Source organism: Heloderma suspectum, chromosome 2, assembly GCF_057233095.1.
Source record: "Heloderma suspectum isolate Gila_16-S chromosome 2, 16-S_ref, whole genome shotgun sequence".
NCBI classification, from domain to species: Eukaryota; Metazoa; Chordata; class Lepidosauria; order Squamata; family Helodermatidae; genus Heloderma; species Heloderma suspectum.
Window position 1 is genome coordinate 363,683,747 of NC_139459.1, and position 17,951 is coordinate 363,701,697.

Here is a 17,951-nt window from a genome sequence, read left to right on the forward strand (position 1 = left end):
GCTTTAAAAAACCTTTTACTGTACTGCACCGCCAACAATTAGCTGAATTAGACAGTCCCTTATTAAAGAGACGTTGCGGTGTCCAATAGAGTTGAAACAAAAGTTTTTTCTAAATAAGAAAATAAGCCTAAGATCCATAGACGTGACAGGTAGATCCAGTGATCAGGCATTTTGTGGTGTTGCGCACAGCAGTTTCTCAAATTCCCAAATGTACCCTCAGGTCCAAAAACATGGGGACCCCTGGCCTAGCGCCTATGCCTTTATCAGCAGCATCAAGGCCAGAAATTTAGCAAGGTGAACCTTTTTCCTGGCATGGAGATAAGTAAGGAGGAAAACTGCCCCTCCTTAATATTGCTGTGTTTGTTTGTTGTTAGCAAGCCTAGGGTTATAGAAAAGGTGGTGAACTTTGGCTCATGGGGTAAATTTGGAGTGGTTGCAGTAGCGGTCTTGGACTGGGTTTGAGACAGCAAAACTGTAGGGCCTGAGAAAAGGGGAAGAATTCATTTGGTTTGCATTTTAATGCAAACTTTCCTAATGCCACAGCTTTGCATCAATACACAAACCGAAGCTCCTGTATCCTTCAAAATTCACACTTCTTCAAACTCTATACTGGCATTTCTCTAATAAAAAGTCTGCATTTTTGTGCACACAAAAGTGTGTATATTTGTGAAAATGTTAAATTATATAAGGGGAAGTGGCTTGCCGAAAATGTGCATATTAGGGGAAAATGCATACAAAAAACATGTGTCTTATTGATGATTGCATTTATTCTTAGGAGAAATGGACCCAAAAATGCCCATAAATATTCATCCGAACTTAAAAAAAAAAATCTCAACATTTGGGAGAGATTGGTGGTAAGAATGGAATGATGAGAAACTGAAATTGACAGGTTCATCGATCCTTAGTAGTACTCCCACTTTCCCGGCTCGCTGGTCCTGCACCTTTGCCTTTAAAAGTAGTTTGACCCACAGAAATTTAACAGGTGAAGATTTCTGTGTTGAGGAAGCAATGTAAACCAAAAACTCTTTACCTGCTTAATCTCTGTGTGTCAGCCTACAGCCAAAGGCATTGGAGCCGGGCCAGTGAAAGTGGGTGGCAGCACCCCTGGATATGAAGAGAAAGAGAGGCTGTGTGTACTACAGGCAATAACTTCCAAAGAGCAATATATGATCCAGGAGTGGCAGCTGAATAACTGTGCAACCAGAAGGACAGTTCTTTGCAATGGGAAAAGCCTGTTAATTCCTTTCCTAAGGAATGTCTAATTGTACAATGAATGCTTAACTACAGATACTTCCCCAAGTCCCATATACAAATCAATATAGTGAAATTGATTAGATCAGATCTCAAGCTCCTTCTGGTCTAGTCAATTTCACCTCCAGGGTCAGCTTCAAAACCTAAGGCTGAGTTAGCAAAATTTACATCTGGGAATCATGCTTCATCTCACCCTGACTCACCCACCCCAACCATCCATACCCAGATTCTGTCCCTTGGCAACTGCCCCCGTTGAGGCACTGCCAATTCCGGCAGGGGTCACTGAGTTCTGTGCAGAGGGGTCCCGTGAAGCCTGGAGAGCAAATGCACGTGAAGGAGCCTGGGGCATTTATGCAGGTTCCGTGCCCACAGGGGGCACTGTGGCATAAGTCTGCTTCTCTCTCACATTGGTGTCCCTCGAAACCTGCAGAAGGGGAAGCCTTGACACTGTTATTCGCCTCGACGCCGGCCTCAGCCTACACTTGTCCTGCTCTTTTCAGCTCTCCCTTTCCCACAACCCCATTCTGCCCTGTTTGGAATCTGAAACAAGCCAGAAGGCTGGAAAGAACCAGAACATCCATCCATTGAGGTACAATCCTCCATGATCAAACAGAAGTTCACAATATGCTTAAAATGTGTTCTGTAACTTTATCAGGGCTGGCGCCAGCATCTGACTTCCGTTGGCAGCTGTCGGGGGCCCAGCAGGGGTCCTAGTTAAAAATAAATTCCAGCCTGGTGTTCTGAGTTGTGCTGGATCTAGCTGTCATATTCATTTCCCACAATGTTCCTGACTAGGGATGGCGTGGGTGCTGGACTGGGTCTGGGAGTCTGTTGGGTTCTCCCCAGACCACACCCCCAGACCGCAACTGCCGAGTTTCTGGCCTCGCTTGCCCCCTACCAGATGTTCCCCGCACTCACTCTGGTCACGTCTGCGAGCGCCCGCCATTTCCCAAAGCTTGTTTTTATGAAAAAAGGAAGTCTTTAAAAATGCGCATATTTAAATATGCACAAATTTGGGTTCGGAAAGGCTGATCTACGCAATATTAGAGGCATATATGGCCCATTAACGCCTATAATATTGCATATAACAACCTTTCCCAGCCTGAATTTGTGCATTTTGAAAGACCTTTTTTCGCAAAAACAAGCTCGGGAAAATGGCTGGCACTTGTGGATGGGTCCAGGGTGAGTGCGGGCAGCTCGGCGACCCCATGGGGGGTTTGGCGCGGGTCCGGGGGGGGCGAGTGGGGGCAGTGCTTCAGCAAAACTGGATGGGGGTGTGTTCGTCCATCCCTACCCCTGACTTGGTATCACTCTGGAGCATTGAGGGAAATTAAAATGTGGCCAGACTCAGTCACCTGGTGCTGCCTATAGCACTGCTCAGATGCTTGCTGTTGCCACCAGGTGAGCCTGAGGGGGCCCACCAACAGACGGCAGGGACCACCAAAGTTCGCTCTGACTAGGGCCCCTCAAACCTGGAGCCGGCCCTAAACTTCATGAAGAATTCATGCTTCTGATTTTGCTTCTTTCCCCAGGACCGCCTCAAGACCTTTTCCTGCCTGAGGCAGAGCAGCAAATAGTATCCCTCCACATAAGGGTACATAGTACCGAAAGCCAGCCAGGTTATTTTGGCAGCTGAGGCAGAACATCCCACAAAGGGCCTCTGCTTGGCTGTAAAAAAACAGAATTGTTTTGCCCTTTCATGAAACCCCAAATCGGCTGCCTCATTCTGCCTAACGGTAGGGCCGGCCCCATAGGTTTTCCCATTACTTCTTCATCCTTCTTTCCCTTTTGTATCATGTCTGTTAGCAGGCCCTGCTCAAAAGCTTAAAACGTATGTTTTTAAAATCTTTACACAGCTCCTAGAAAACTTTATTAGAAAACTTTAGAAGCAAGAAGAAGAAGGAGAAGAAGAATGCACTCTGATTCATTCGCATGCCCCACTTCATCTACTGACCCTCACCACTTAAGGCACGGGGAGGGGGGCAGTTTGAATCTCAGGACTGGGGGCCAAATCCAGCCCTTCAGGATTTCCCAGATGGCCATGCCCCCTTGCCCTGGCCCCACCCCCAACTGCTGATTGTTTGATGGCCTCCTGGCTTTTGTGCAGTTTTCCCCCATTCTGAAAGGCTGAAATGCTCTTCCTCAGCTGTAGTTACTGGGCAATAAGAGCTGTAAATGGGCTGGTTGTTTTGTAACATTTTGGCCCCACCCACGACTGGAATGTGCCTCCACTTTCCGAGCTTCATGGGCTGAAAGACGTTCAACACCCCTGAGTTCAGGGTACACATTGATGGGTCTGGGCCAAATTCCTGAATTTGGCCTATTCTCTCCCCTTCACACACACACACACACACACACACACACACAGAGTTACCTTGGGGGCAGGTGCAATGGAAAACTCCAGCTAAATTCTGGCATTGGCCTCCATTCCTGCAAGGGGAGCTGACACAGCTGTCCACCTCCCGCTTGCATCGGGGTCCCCCAAATCCTAAAAACAGCAGGGCAAAAGGTCAAAGATCAGTGTGGCCCAAATTCCAGGGATTTCAGTCCAGAGGCATTTAAGTCCAGGGCCTAAAATTACCTCACTGACCACACTGGCAGGAACCAGCCCTCTCTGAGACCCCCTGGGCAACTCCTTCCTGGTTTTCAAGTGGGCCTCTCTTCCTGTCTACCTCACTCACCCGGAGCACACTGGCAGGCAACTCCGTGGCTCTGTGGGAGGCAGGTTCCCCCATTGAGGCAGCGATCCAAGGTGCAAACTTCCACTTCACACAACGGCCCACCAAACCCTGCAGGGGAGAGACATCACCAGTGGAAAGATCTTATTGGGGGTGAGGTGTGGAAACAGCCAGTGTGATATAGTGGCTAGAGCAATGGACTAGGAAAAGGGGATCCCAGGTTCAAATCCCTTTTCAGCCATGAGGCTCACTGGGTGACCATCAGCCACCCAAAGAAGGGCCGTAGCTCAGTGGTAGAGCCCCTGCTTTGCATGCAGAAGGTCCCCACTTTTCCGGGTAGGCCCCTGTCTGAAACCCTGGACAGCTGCTGCCTCTCATTGTAGACCCACCTTCCCCAACCTGGTGCCCTCCAAATATTTTGGACTTTTAACTTTCATCAGCCCCAGCCAGCATGACCAATGGTCAGAAATGCTGGGAGTTGTAGTCCAAAACGTTTGGAGGGCACCAGGTTCAAAGAGGCTGTTGTATACTATCCTGAAGTCCTAGGACAGGGGTGGGCGACTTGAGGTCCTATATCTGGCCTACAACTCCCATCAGCCCTAGTCAGCATAGACAATGGTGATGGACAATGGGAGTTGTAGGCCAAAACATCTGAAGCGACACAAGTTGCCCACTTCTGTCCTTGGAGGAAGGGAAGAATAAATACATAACTAAAGGCACAATCTTATGCATGGTTAGATAGAAAAAAGGCCTAGAACTCCCAGCATACCCCTGCCAGCCATGGGGCTGGGGCATGCTGGGAGTTCTAGTCCTTTTTTCTGTCTAAACATGCATAAGATTGTTCCTTAAGGGTGTAATCCTATACATATGTACCTGGGAGTAAGTCCTGCTGAACTCAATGGGACTTACTTCTGAGCAGACCAGCATAGGACTGTGCTGTAAGGTTGCAATCCAAGGGACACTTTCTCCAGGAGTCAGCTCCATTGAACACAGTGAGATTTATTTTTGAGCAAACATGCATTGGATTGCACTATAAATAAAGCCCTAAGAAGGGATATATTTTTCTCCAGGTTAGGAAAAGAACAAAACAAGAGGCAAGTTAGGTGGGGAAGTGGCAGGAATGTATAAAACCAATGAGGAATGGCATGGAACTAGAACAGCCTTCCCCAACCTGGTGCCCTCCAGATGTTCTGGACTACAATTCCCATCACCGCCAATCACCATGGCCAATGGTCAGTGGAGGCTGGTGGCTCCAATTTCGTTGGGGTTATGCATTTGCTCTGGGTTTCAGTCCAAACCAATCAGAACTCTAAAGAAGCTGTCCAAGGTGGTGACCCTTATCTCCAAAATGGGTTCAGCACCTTGGATAGCTCCTTTAGAGTTCTGCCTGGTTCTGACTGAAACCCAGAATGGATTTACAGCCCCACTGAAATCAGAGCCACCAGCCTCCACTGCCAATGGTCAGAGAAGATGGACTTTGTGGTCCAAAACATCTGGAAAGCCCCAATTTGGGGGAGGCTGAGCTACAGAGAAAGGTTCTGCCTCTGTTCCCCACTCAACAACATTACAAAAAAGAATCAGTCAGCAAAAGTTTTAGGATGGATGAAAGGGAATACAGTGTGGATCTAAGCAGGCATGAAATCGCTTGTTTTTCAGAGAGATCCCTATCTTGTAGAAGCGGAGTACAGCAATAGTGAGTCGACCAATCACAGGTGTGGGGTAAGGAACTATAAATCTCCCTGGATTTATTTTTTTATTTATTACTGTTTTATCCCATCTTTCCTGAAAAGGGGCTGAGTGCAGTGAACACGATCAGCCCCGGCTCATTTTATCCTCACAACAACCTGGTGATGAAGGCTAGGCCAAGAGAGGCAGTAGTGACTGCCCGTGGGGTCACCTAGTGCTGCAGAAAAGGGATTTGAACTCGGGTCTCCCTAGTCAAAGTCCAACGCTCTCATACAAGCCTGTCCGGCTCCTAAGATCTTCTGGAGAGGTCCTGCTTTTGAGACTGCTGCTTTCAGAGGCGCGTCTGGTGGCAACCCGAGAGAGAGGGCCTTTTTGGTGGCTGCTTCCAGGCTCTGGAACCCCTCCCAAAGGAGGCTAGGTTTGCTCTCTCTCTGCTGTCCTTCTGCTGGCAGGCAAAGACCGCTTTATTTAAGAACAGAATATACTGACTAGACCACAGTCTCTGTCTTCTGGGTAGTGTAAATACAGAGAGAGGCTTAGCAGCATTTGGGAGAAAAAGAGCACTGATCTCTTGCATATATTCTATATTTCATCTTTACAGAGCTCCAGATATATTTACAAAGCTCCAGAAGAAGAAGAAAAAGGCCTTTAGCCTGTAAGTTGGTCTGGATTGGTTGGGTGCTGTTTTTAAGAATACTTTTTCTGTAGTTGTTACGTTTTTATTGTATGTTAATGTATTATTATAATCACTTTAAATCGGTTCTGTAATTTTTTAGTAGACAGGTGGGCCACAAATAAAATAAATAAATAAATAAATAACCACTACACTAACCTTCCCCAAACTGGCTGGGGATTATGGGAGCTGGAGTTCAGCTCCACAATAGCTGAGGATGATGGGAGCTGGAATGCAGCTCCATGGTGGCTGGGGATCATGGGGGTTGGAATCCAGCTCTGTGATGGCTGGGAATCATGGGGGTTGGAGTCCAGCACATGTGGAGGGCACCAGAGTAGGGAACAGTGCACCCTAAACCCCGTCGCTCACCACCTCGGCCTTGCTTCTTACCAGTGGGGCACAGGCACTGGAACCGGCCCAGCAAATCGAGGCAGGAGGCTCCATTCTGGCAAGGCCGGCTGAGGCACTCGTTGAGGTTTGATTCGCAGCGCGAGCCCACGTAGCCCTCGGGGCAGCGGCAGGTAAAGGAGCCGGGTGTATTGTGGCAGCTCCCACCGTGTTCACAGGGTTCTGCGCCTGGAAAGGGAGCAAGAAGAGGGAGAGGCAGATAAGAAAACTTGGACATCCACACAGGGCCAAAACAGACATGACTTTAAGTATGTGCCAAGCACAGCAGGGCTGGGAAACCTCTTTCAACCAGAAGACCAGCTTCAATTTCGGAGAAGCTTGGGGGGGGGGGGGGCCTTCCAGGGGTGGGCGTGGCCAAAGGCAAAAGGGGCAGGACCAAAAATACCAGCCTATTGCAGCTTAAGGCTCTTCCTGCCAGTAGCTAAGCCTTAGGAGAGGCAGCTCAACCTTTGTGAATGGGGAGAAATTGCACAAAAGTCCGGAAACCACCAAATGAACGATGGTCAGGGCAGAAGGGGTGGGTGGGGCCAGGGGAAGGGTGTGGCCAACTGGAGATCTTTAGTGGGCCAGTCTGAAGTGCCAGGCCTGGTGCTTGAAGTGCCCACCCCTGGTCTAGCAGCTGCACCTTTTTTCCCATTCTTAGTCCAGAGTAGGTACAGGACTCCCAGTTCGGACTGGGACATGCACGTGGGGTACTCTAGAGTAAAAAAAGTCATAGCTATTAGACATAGATTTAAAGTAATGTCTGTTTTGGCTCTAAGGCAGTATTAATTCCCAAATGAGGTGACTCCCAGGACACACTAGTGAAGACAGAGACAGGCTTGAGTTCTGTGGGATCAACTTTGTTTTTCAATGGAATCCTGAGATCCGCCAAGTAGACACAGAAACAAAATGGTGGCTGAGGGAGCGGAGCCAATGGTCTACGGGCATCCCACGAGCCAGACGCTGGGATTACCTGCATATATACGAGAACAAATCTGTATCTGAGTTACTACAGACCTAGGATCCTAACAGCCTAAATTTATAAGCAGGGGATGGGGGAGGGAGGACAAATTGATGCTGAAAGTGCAGGGATATAAATCAAGTCAATTAATAAATGATTCACTGCTCTGACCAGCCTCTTTGGCAGCCTTTCCCAATTTGGTGCCCTCCATATGATTTGGACTACAATTCCCATCAGCCCCAGCCAGCATGGCCAAGGATCCTGGGAGTGGTAGTGCAACACATCTGGAGGGAACCAGGTTGGGGAAAGCTGCTCCTCCAGTAGGTGGGGTGAATTCTCCTGCCCCTCTGCTGATGGGGTGCAACTGGAACATTCTATTACTATACAGAAGGATTTCCTAGAGCTGTTGCCTCTCTGCATGAGTCCCTGCTCTGGGCTTGCCTCCTTTCAATCACGAAGGTGCACTCAGATCCAGCAATCTGTGGAGAAACACAGGTGGTGGGGGGCATTGCTCCTCAAAGTGCAGGTCCCTTCTTGCTCTTTTCCACTGGAAAACTAAACCTTTTTTGCATGGAAGGGGGAATTGTGCCTCCATTCATAAATGAGAAAACGAGAAGCGTGCCTTGGTTATGAGGCACAGTTACAATGATGGGCACTGGGGCCAGCTCCAGGTTTTGGAGGGCCCTTGGGAAAGACACCCTCAACAGGCCCCCTCCCTCAGTGGGTCGACCTTCTCACCCCCACTGTCACCAGCCGCAATTGCTCCTCCTCCTTTTCCCTGTCATTGCTCCCACTTGCATGCTTGACAGGCAGAGAGCCAGGCAGCAAGGAGGCCGTGGCATCTGCTGCTGCTCCTCCTCACCACCACTGTTGTCTGGGCCAGAGCAAGAGGCAGGGGAACAAGCAGGTTGCAAAATGAGGAGCTTGTCTGGTGAGCTCTCGTCAGTGGGCCCCTGCTGGGGTGTGGCCCCTTGGCAGGGGCCCGACCATGCTGATCCTGACGGGCCCCCTCCCTCCACCCCACCTGGCCCGCCTTACCCAGCTGGCACTCGTTGATGTCTTCATAGCACATGGGTCCGGCGTAACCTTGCTGGCATGTGCAGACAGCATGGCCGGTCCGGAGGTCAGTGTCACAGTGAGCATCAGGATGACACGGGTTGCTGAGGCAGGCGTCGTGCAGGTGGCAAAACAGCCCTGAGGGAGCAGATCTGACTGTTAAGCGGAACGGTCCCTGACAGAAGCTGGTTCCTAGAGGCATGCAACTGGCCCTCCCCCTCCCTGGGAACCCCATCCTCTGGTGCTCCTTAAACTGAGCGCCAGCACCCCATGCCTCCACACCAAGTTCCAAGGAGGGAAAGGCAATTCATGACATTTTCCCTGGGGAAATTCTGGAGCAGATGATCAAGCAATCCATCTGGAAGCACCTTGACAACGATGCCGTGATGACTCGAAGCCAACATGGATTTGTCAAAAACAAGGCCTGCCAGACGAATCTGATCTCATTTTTTGATCAAGTCACCTCCCTTGTGGACCGTGGGAATGCTGTAGACATCATATACCTCGACTTCAGCAAAGCTTTCGACAAAGTGCTCCATGATATCCTGATGAGCAAACTAGCTCAAAGTGGGCTAGATGGAACAACGATCCGGTGGATCCACAGTTGGCTACATTATCATTGGGACCTTCTCAAACTGGGGAGAGGTAACGAGTGGGGTACCGCAGGGCTCAGTCCTGGGCCCAGTGCTCTTCAACATTTGTATTAATGACTTGGAGGAGGAGGTGCAGGGAATGCTGATCAAATTTGCAGATGACACAGAATTGGGCGGGATAGCTAATACTTTGGAAGACAGAAACAAAATTCAAAGTGATCTGGATAGACTGGAGCGCTGGGCAGAAAACAACAGAATGACAGTTAATAGGGAGAAATGCCAAGTTCTGCACCTAGGAAAAAGAAACCAAATGCACAGTTACAAGATGGGGGATACGTGGCTCAACAACACTACAAGCGAGAAGGATCTTGGAACTGCTGTCGATCACAAGCTGAATATGAGCCAACAATATGATGTGGCTGCAAAAAAGGCCAATGCTATTTTGGGCTGCATTAATAGAAGCATAGCTTCCAAATCCTGGGAAGTACTAGTTCCCCTCTACTCAGCACTGGTTAGGCCTCATCTAGAGTACTGTGTCCAGTTCTGGGCACCACACTTTAAGAAGGATGCAGACAAGCTGGAGAGGGTTCAGAGGAGGGCAACATAGATGATCAGGGGACTGGAAACAAAGCCCTATGAGGAGAGACTGAAAGAACTGGGCATGTTTAGCCTTGAGAAGACTGAGGTGAGATAGGATAGCGCTCTTCAAGTACTTGAAAGGTTGTCACAGGGAGGAAGGCCAGGATCTCTTCTCGATCATCCCACAGAGTGCAGGACACGGAATAATGGGCTCAAGTTACAGGAAGCCAGATTCCGGCTGAACATCAGGAAAAACATCCTGACTGTTAGAGCAATATGACAGTGGAACCAATTACCGGGGGAGGTGGTGGGCTCTCCCACACTGGAGGCACTCAAGATGAGGCTGGACAGCCATCTGTTAGGGATGCTCTGACTTGGATTCCTGCACTGAGCAGGGAGTTGGACTCAATGGCCTTGTAGGCCCCTTCCAACCCCACTATTCTATGGTTCTATGATTCTATGACATGTTGGGGGCGGAAAGGGCTGTGCATGGAGCAATGCAAATTGCACACAATAAACAATCCATCCTCTATCCGTACCTGCCTGTCACCAATGATCTACAGCAGCAGCATGTCACTAGCCGAGCTTTCTTACTTTCTTTCTTTCTTTCTTTCTTTCTTTCTTTCTTTCTTTCTTTATTTCATTTCTATACCACCCAATAGCCGAAGCTCTCTGGGCGGTTCACAAAAATTAAAACCAAAATTATACAGTAAAACAATATAAAAGCATTAAAACCACAATTTAACAATACAACCAGAATACAACCAAAATAAAACCTAGCAGCAATGCAGAGATTTAAAATACAGATTTAAAACAGCAACACTAAAATACTAGAAAGCTAAAATGCTAAAATGCTTGGGAAAATAAAAAGAGCTTTCACATCTTGCAGTGTTTGCAAAGAATATTCTAAATGCTAATGGCAATATGTTGACAGTAGAATGTTGACAAAAAGTGCAACTTCTGTCAAGGAAGTGAAAGGTCAGTGTGGCTGGAAAACATCCTCAATTAAGGATGTTTATTTGTTATCACACACATCTAAGCCTAGAGAACTCTGACCATTACAACACAGACACACCTGGAGGATAGCTCCATAGATTCTACTTCTCAGACACCATTCAACAAGTAGCTTTCGTGTAACATCCAGACTGACCATGTTGCATACACTTTACTACAGCAGGAAGACACTGGACCATTAAGGAAGCTGGAAGCTTCCTGACTTCCTTGTTTATCCATTCTCTTTGGAGGGTGTAGGAAGGGCAGCTCTTTGATAGCATTATGACGCTAGCTGTTTTATTTCCGATCCCTTTCCTAACGTTGAATTTGCATTTTTCTCCACAGCAACAACACTCTGAGGAGACACTTTCCACAAGCGTTCGAAAGCTCCCCCAAGATCTTTTCTGTCAGTTCAGAACCCAGTGGCAAACGTCACTACACATTCCTCGCTTCTCTTAAACACCGAGGACTTTCCTCTGGAGGAGGGCGCCCCTGTGGTGCAGTGGAGCCAGGGCTTGCAGGGATGCAACTCTGGCACTTTTTTAGGAGCAGAGACGCTGACGTCATCTGTCCCTCCTCAAAGTTATGTATGTATTTGCTACATTTATATCCTGCCCTTCCTCCACAGAGCCCAAGGTGGTGGACACGATCCTCCTCCATTTTTATCCTCACAACAACCCTGGGAGGTTGGTTAGGCTGAGAGTCTGTGACTGGCCCAAAGTCACCCAGTGAACTTCACGGCCAAGTGGGGACTAGAACCCAGATCTCCCGACTCCCAGTCCCACTCTCTAACCACTACACCACACAGGCATCCCTGTTCTGTCTGAGCTTAGCTGTAATGCTCAATGTATCAAATTCGATACCATCGACCATGGTATCCTTCTGGATAGGTTGTCTGGATTAGGAGTTGGAGGCACTGCACTGCAGTGGTTCCGCTCCTACTTGGATGGCCGATTCCAGAAGGTGGTGCTGGGGGATTATTGCTCTGTGCCATGGCAATTGTGCCATGGGGTTCCACAGGGCTCTATTTTATCCCCCATGCTGTTTAACATCTACATGAAACCGCTGGGGGAGGTTATCCGGAGGTGTGGGCTGAGGTGCCATCAATATGCGGATGACACCCAGCTGTACCTCTCTTTCTCATCAAAACCAGGTGAGGCAGTGGCTGTTCTGAATCAGTGCCTGGGCACGGTAATGGACTGGATGAGGGCCAATAAACTGAAACTCAATCCAGACAAGACGGAGGTACTGTTAGTGGGTGGTTCGTCTGCCCTGCTAGGTGATATTCAACCTGTTCTGGAGGGGGTTGCACTCCCCCTAAAGGATCAGGTTCGTAGTTTGGGGGTGCTCTTGGATGCAGAACTGTCACTTGAGGCACAGGTGAACTCAGTGGCACGGAGCACTTTTTATCAGCTTAGGCTGATATACCAACTACGCCCTTATCTGGACAGAGATAGCGTAGCTACAGTTATCCATGCTCTGATAACTTCTCGTCTGGATTACTACAATGCGTTATACGTGGGGCTGCCTTTGAAAACGGTCCGGAAACTTCAGCTGGTCCAAAATAGGGCAGCAAGATTGTTAACAGGGACTGGCCTGCGAGCTCATATTACGCCAGTACTTTTCCAGCTGCACTGGCTGCCAGTCCATTTCCAGGCCCGATTCAAAGTGCTGGTGTTAACATTCAAAGCCCTTAACGGCTTGGGGCCAGGTTACCTGAAGGATCGCCTCCTCCCATATGTGCCTGCCCGGACCTTAAGATCATCATCAGCGGCCCTTCTCCGTGAGCCCCTGCCAAAGGAAGTGAGGCAGGTGGCTACTAGGAGGAGGGCTTTTTCTGCTGTGGCACCCCGGCTCTGGAATGAGCTCCCTAGTGAGGTTCGCCTGGCGCCTATATTGTATTCCTTTCGGCGCCAGGTGAAGACCTTTTTATTTTCCCAGGCATTTTAGCTTTCTAAATTTTTATCTTCGCTGTTTTAAATCTGTATTTTAAACTCCTGCACTGCTGCTAGATTTTATTGTGGTTGTATTGTTATATTGTGGTTTTAATATTCTATATATTTTAAATTGTTTTATTGTGTGTTTGGTTTTAATTTTTGTGAACCGCCTAGAGAGCTTCGGCTATTGGGCGGTATAGAAATTAATTAATTAATTAAATAAATAAATAAATAGCTGGGTTTGGGGGGAGGAATGTTGACATCCTCCCGCTACAAACACACAAAGGCCAAAATGGGAAGCATTCTGGATCGTGGAGCAGCCAACTCCAGCCTGACACCCTCTGTCCTAGAGATAGAATCATAGAATCATAGGGCTGGAAGGGGCCCACAAGACCATGGAGTCCAACCCCCTGCTCAATGCAGGAAGCCTGATTCCCAGGCAGTCTCCCATCCAAGTACTAACCAGGGCTGACCCTGCTTAGCTTCCGAGATCAGACGAGATCAGGCACATCTCTCGAGAGTATCTCTAAGACCAGCTTCCCCAATGGTCATGCTGCCTGGAGATGATGGAAGTTGTAGCTCAACGCATGGGGGGGGTGCAGTGTTGGGGGAGACTGCGCTAGGAAATAAGGACAGCTGAAGAATACAAGGTTAGGAGATACAGGATGCCTGGGTTCCCTGGGAAGGAAGTGGAATATTATGGAGCAGAGGGGCTTGAGCTCTTCTGCATAAGGCTGTTATTCCATTGTATCTATTTTTGGTTTCATCGCATAATTGAGATCCAAGCTTCACACAAAAAGCCTTTCCTTTCCTGCTTTTCCACCACCTAACCTCTAGGTGGTGGGGTGCTATAGCAGAATAACACAATTGCATAAGTAGGAAATACTTTTTTTTCACTTTCACAAATAATACTCCATTGTCCCTGCTCTAAAATAACTGTGGATTGACACAGGAGACAATCATTTGCTGAAAAAATTCTGCAGACTTTTTTTTCTCTACCCCATGAAGGAGGCCTAAAAATAAGGAAAAGGCCAAAATGCATTGGGCTTCCTACAATAAATTTATTCTTGCATCTTGAGAACCTGTTTCTCTTGTTTGTGATCTACTTTGGATGCTCACCTTCTGTTTTCTAAAACAACAACAACAACAACAACAACAGGAAAGTGCTCTTAAAAAGCAGAAGCTTAACTGGAAGGTCATATCGTCGTCTAAAGAACCCGTAAACAACCGTGAGTGACAAGTCACGATAAGTGTCCCGTGTAGAAAAGCCTATTGTTTTTAAAAAGGGGAATGAGGATTAGGGGGCTTAATGGGTTGGAACAGCCTTCCCCAACCTGGCACCTTCCAGATGTGTTGGACTGCAACTCTCATCATCCCCAGCCAGTGGAGGGTGCCATGTTGGGGAAGGCTGGTTTAGAATGTAAGGGGAGTGGGCCTACTTGAACATTACCTGTCCAACCTGGGGGGCAGTGGCAGGAATACGATCCCATCCCATCCTGGCAGGTGGCGCCATTGCGGCACTGATGCCCCTCGCAGTCATCTGGGTTCACCTCGCAGTACTGACCCGTGTAGCCTGTAACGGAGCGACAGTGAGATTAGACACATTAATGGAGGAGGATAAGGCTCTCGACGGCTACTAGTCCTGATGACTATGTACCACCTCCAGGATCAGAGGCAGCATGCCACTGAATAACAGTCTCTGGGGAGGAACCATGGGAGAGGATTGTGGCCCTCGTGTCCTGCTTGTGGGCTTCCCAAGAGGCATCTGGTTGGCCACTGGAGGAAACTGAATACCGGCCCAGACGGGCCTTTGGTTCAGTCCAGAAGGGCTCTTCTTTTGTTTATGTTCTTATGAAGGCCGTCGCTTATGAAGACACAATGGCACCACTGATGCACAAGAGGGAGGTATCAAGAGGCTTGGGGGAAACCCCAAGGTTTGCAGAAGTACAAAAATGTTTAAGGGACAAAAACATGCCGTAAGGGGTGGGGGAAACCGAAACCAGCCCAATGAGGATTTGAGCAGGCTCGATGAGCACGGAATGCTGATTGACTCTGGCAGGAAGGCAGGTGGAACGATAAACCGAGGGAAGGGGGAATGGAATGGAGTGGCTGGAAACCCCTGAACATCAGCACTTCATGCTGGAACATTTTGTTGCTGGTCCCACATGGTTTTTATAACTTTACATCTTTTCTCATGATGCTTGCTATCTTAATTATTGGTCTTTTTTGGTCACAGCTTGCCACACTGTTTGCTTGCCTATTAATTGTTTGCTTGTTGGGCACTGGGGTTTTAAAATTGTTTTATTGACATGGTTTCATTGAAATTGTTAGCTGTCTTGGGGACTCCAAAAGAGTGGGGTATCAATATCTTCATAAAACGCATAAATATATATTGTGTATGTATGTTTTTTAAACTCAGCTCAAAAATTGGTTTATTCAGCAAAAACGCCTGATATCAAAACCCAATTCAGAACAGGCAGTTAAAATACCTGGAAGATGTGGCAACCCCTACTGGCACAGTTGTGTCTGTCTGTCTATTTAAAGTATTTTTTATCCTGCTCCTTAGCCAAAAGGGTCCCGGACCGGCTTACATATAATAAAACAAACAAGACAGCCCCTCCCTTTGTTGTTGTTCAGTCGTTCAGTCATGTCCGACTCTTCGTGACCCCATGGACCATAGCATGCCAGGCCTTCCTGTCCTGCGCTCTCTCCCGGAGCGTGCTCAAGTCCATATTCATTGCATCGGTGATGCTACCTAGCCATCTCATCCTCTGCCATCCCCTTCTCCTTTTGCCTTCAGTCTTTCCCAGCAGCAGGGTCTTTTCCAGAGAGTTTTCTCTTCGCATTAGGTGGCCAAAATATTTGAGCTTCAGCTTCAGTATCTGTCCTTCCAATGAGCAGTCAGGGTTGATTTCCTTTAGGATTGACTGATTTGACGTCCTTGCAGTCCAGGGGACTCGTAAGAGTCTTCTCCAGCACCACAGTTCAAAGGCATCAATTCTTCGGCGCTCAGCCTTCCTTATAGTCCAGCTCTCACAGCCATACATTACTACTGGGAAAACTATAGTTTTGATTATATGGACCTTTGTCGGCAAGGTGACGTCTCTGCTTCTTACTATGCTGTCTAGGTTTGCCATAGCTTTCCTCCCAAGGAGCAAGCGTCTTTTAATTTCATGGCTACAGTCACCGTCTGCAGTGATCTTGGAGCCCAAGAAAATAAAATCTGTCACTGCTTCCATTTCTTCCCCTTCTATATGCCTGCCCCTCCCTGCAGACATACAATTTAAAAAACACAACACACAAGGAAAACGGGATGGGGAAGGAAGAGGGGGGAAAACTTACGTCAGCAGGGCTGGAGGAATGGCCCTGCTTCTCCTTCTCATCAAACCACCTCGAGTATCATCTTCTTTTTGGAAAGGCAGGGTCCACATCAAATAAACAAAATCTCACATATTTAGTCCAGACCAAACCCAGTTCTTTGGACACCGTACCTAGTTGCTTACCTGGGAGGCACAGGCAGCCATGGTATCGCTCATCCACATGGTGGCAGGTGCCGCCATGTTGGCAGACCTCTGGGGAACAGGGACCCAGGCGGTTCTGGCAGAGCGGGCCAGTGGCGCTGGATGGGCAGATGCAACGGAATGAGCCAATGTTATTAATACAGCTGCCTTCATTGAGGCAGGGGTTGGGGTCCCCGAAGCACTCGTTGACATCGTGTTGGCAGGTGTGTCCGTCGAACCCGGGTCGGCACTGGCAGACGATGACCGGGTAGGTGATGACGCAGGTCCCGCCATTGGCGCAGGGATTTGCTGGGCAGAAGTCCATGAGCTGACAATGCTTTCCTGGAAAGAGAGCAAAGGCTTAAGGCAAAGCTTTGTGGAAGAAGTGGGCTTTCATGATCGCCACCAAATTATGACAATTGGAAGAATTATATTATGGCGCCATGGTTTCTATTGATTTCCTTGGGCTTGGGGCTTGGGGGAGGAGGTGCATATGCAGGCAAGGGTTAACTTGACTTTGCACTCTTAAGCCTTTTGGGATAACTCTGGGGGTCAGGAGTTAATAACATAAACCATTCCACCAGTGGCAATGGAGGAGATAGTAGGCCTTGCCTGGTATCCAATGGGTTGGTCCCCCCTCCACCCCCCCACTGCCTTTTCATATGGGTATGTTCCTTGTCTTTGCCTAGAAGGAAGCCATTTCTTTCCTGGCTACCCTCCCTGTATGATGGAACTAGGATAGGCTCCCCCAGTTTTCTCTCTGTAATTAGTAGAAGCCACGATTGTTTTAAGTTATCTTGTTTAAGTAAACTTCCAGTTTTAAAAGTTTTTTTCTCCAGACTCAGTCTCGTGTTCATCAACCATCCTCTGCTATCAGTATAGCTGCCTATATTTTTTTCTGATTAGTACACACATACACACATACACACAAAATGACATACACCCTCACATGCTCCTTTTTTATGTTGTATAAACTTGTATTTTTACTTTCTTTAGAGGTGTTGAGCTCCTTTTTAGGCTGTTTTACCGTAGATGTTCCATGAGCATATCAGTTATAAACTAAAATTTATAATTAGTGAATTCCTTTGTTTCTTTTGTAATTTTGATTTATTATGTATGTTCTTCTTTTTGTTGCCTTTATTTTGTTAACTTAATTTCAAAATAAAATTAAATTTCATGATTAAAAAAAAAAATTGGTAAAGAAGCTCAATACTATCTTTGCAGTGCAAACACAGCCTTTGCTGTAGCAGCACCCCAGCTCTGGAATTCCAGCTATAGAATTAGTCAGATTCATGGAAGGTAAAGCGATCAACGGCTACTAGTCATGATGGCTATATATTGCCTCTGTATTCCAGTTGCTGGAGAATATTAGCAGGAGGGTGTTATTGCACTCGTGTCCCGCTTGTGGGCTTCCCACAGGCAGCTGATTGTCACAGTGTGAACAGAATGCTGGACTAGAGATGCAGCATTTGGTCTGATCAAGCATGGCTCTTTTTAGGTTCTTTATGTTTATGCTTCCCGGCTTCTTCCCAGTGGTGCCATCAAGGTAAGTTGAGAGCCAGCGTGGTATAGTGGCTAGTGTTGGGCTGGGAGTTGGGGGATCCGGGTTCTAGTTCCCACTCGGCCACAGAAGCTCACTGGGCGACTTTGGGCC

The 17,951-nt window shown here is 48.0% G+C and overlaps 1 protein-coding gene across 1 annotated transcript in view; it reads right to left on the minus strand.

The window, feature by feature from the left end:
* The window catches only part of NOTCH4 (notch receptor 4), an 83,605-nt gene that overhangs the window by 28,878 nt on the left and 36,776 nt on the right, over positions 1-17,951 (minus strand). Inside the window, exons 8-14 of the mRNA XM_084830639.1 lie at positions 16,301-16,639; positions 14,248-14,370; positions 8,678-8,833; positions 6,679-6,864; positions 3,933-4,040; positions 3,626-3,739; positions 1,474-1,675 (exon numbers count right to left, since the gene is read on the minus strand). Of these exons, the coding sequence (XP_084686765.1) occupies positions 1,474-1,675; positions 3,626-3,739; positions 3,933-4,040; positions 6,679-6,864; positions 8,678-8,833; positions 14,248-14,370; positions 16,301-16,639 (1,228 nt within the window). The remainder of the gene's footprint in view (positions 1-1,473; positions 1,676-3,625; positions 3,740-3,932; positions 4,041-6,678; positions 6,865-8,677; positions 8,834-14,247; positions 14,371-16,300; positions 16,640-17,951) is intronic.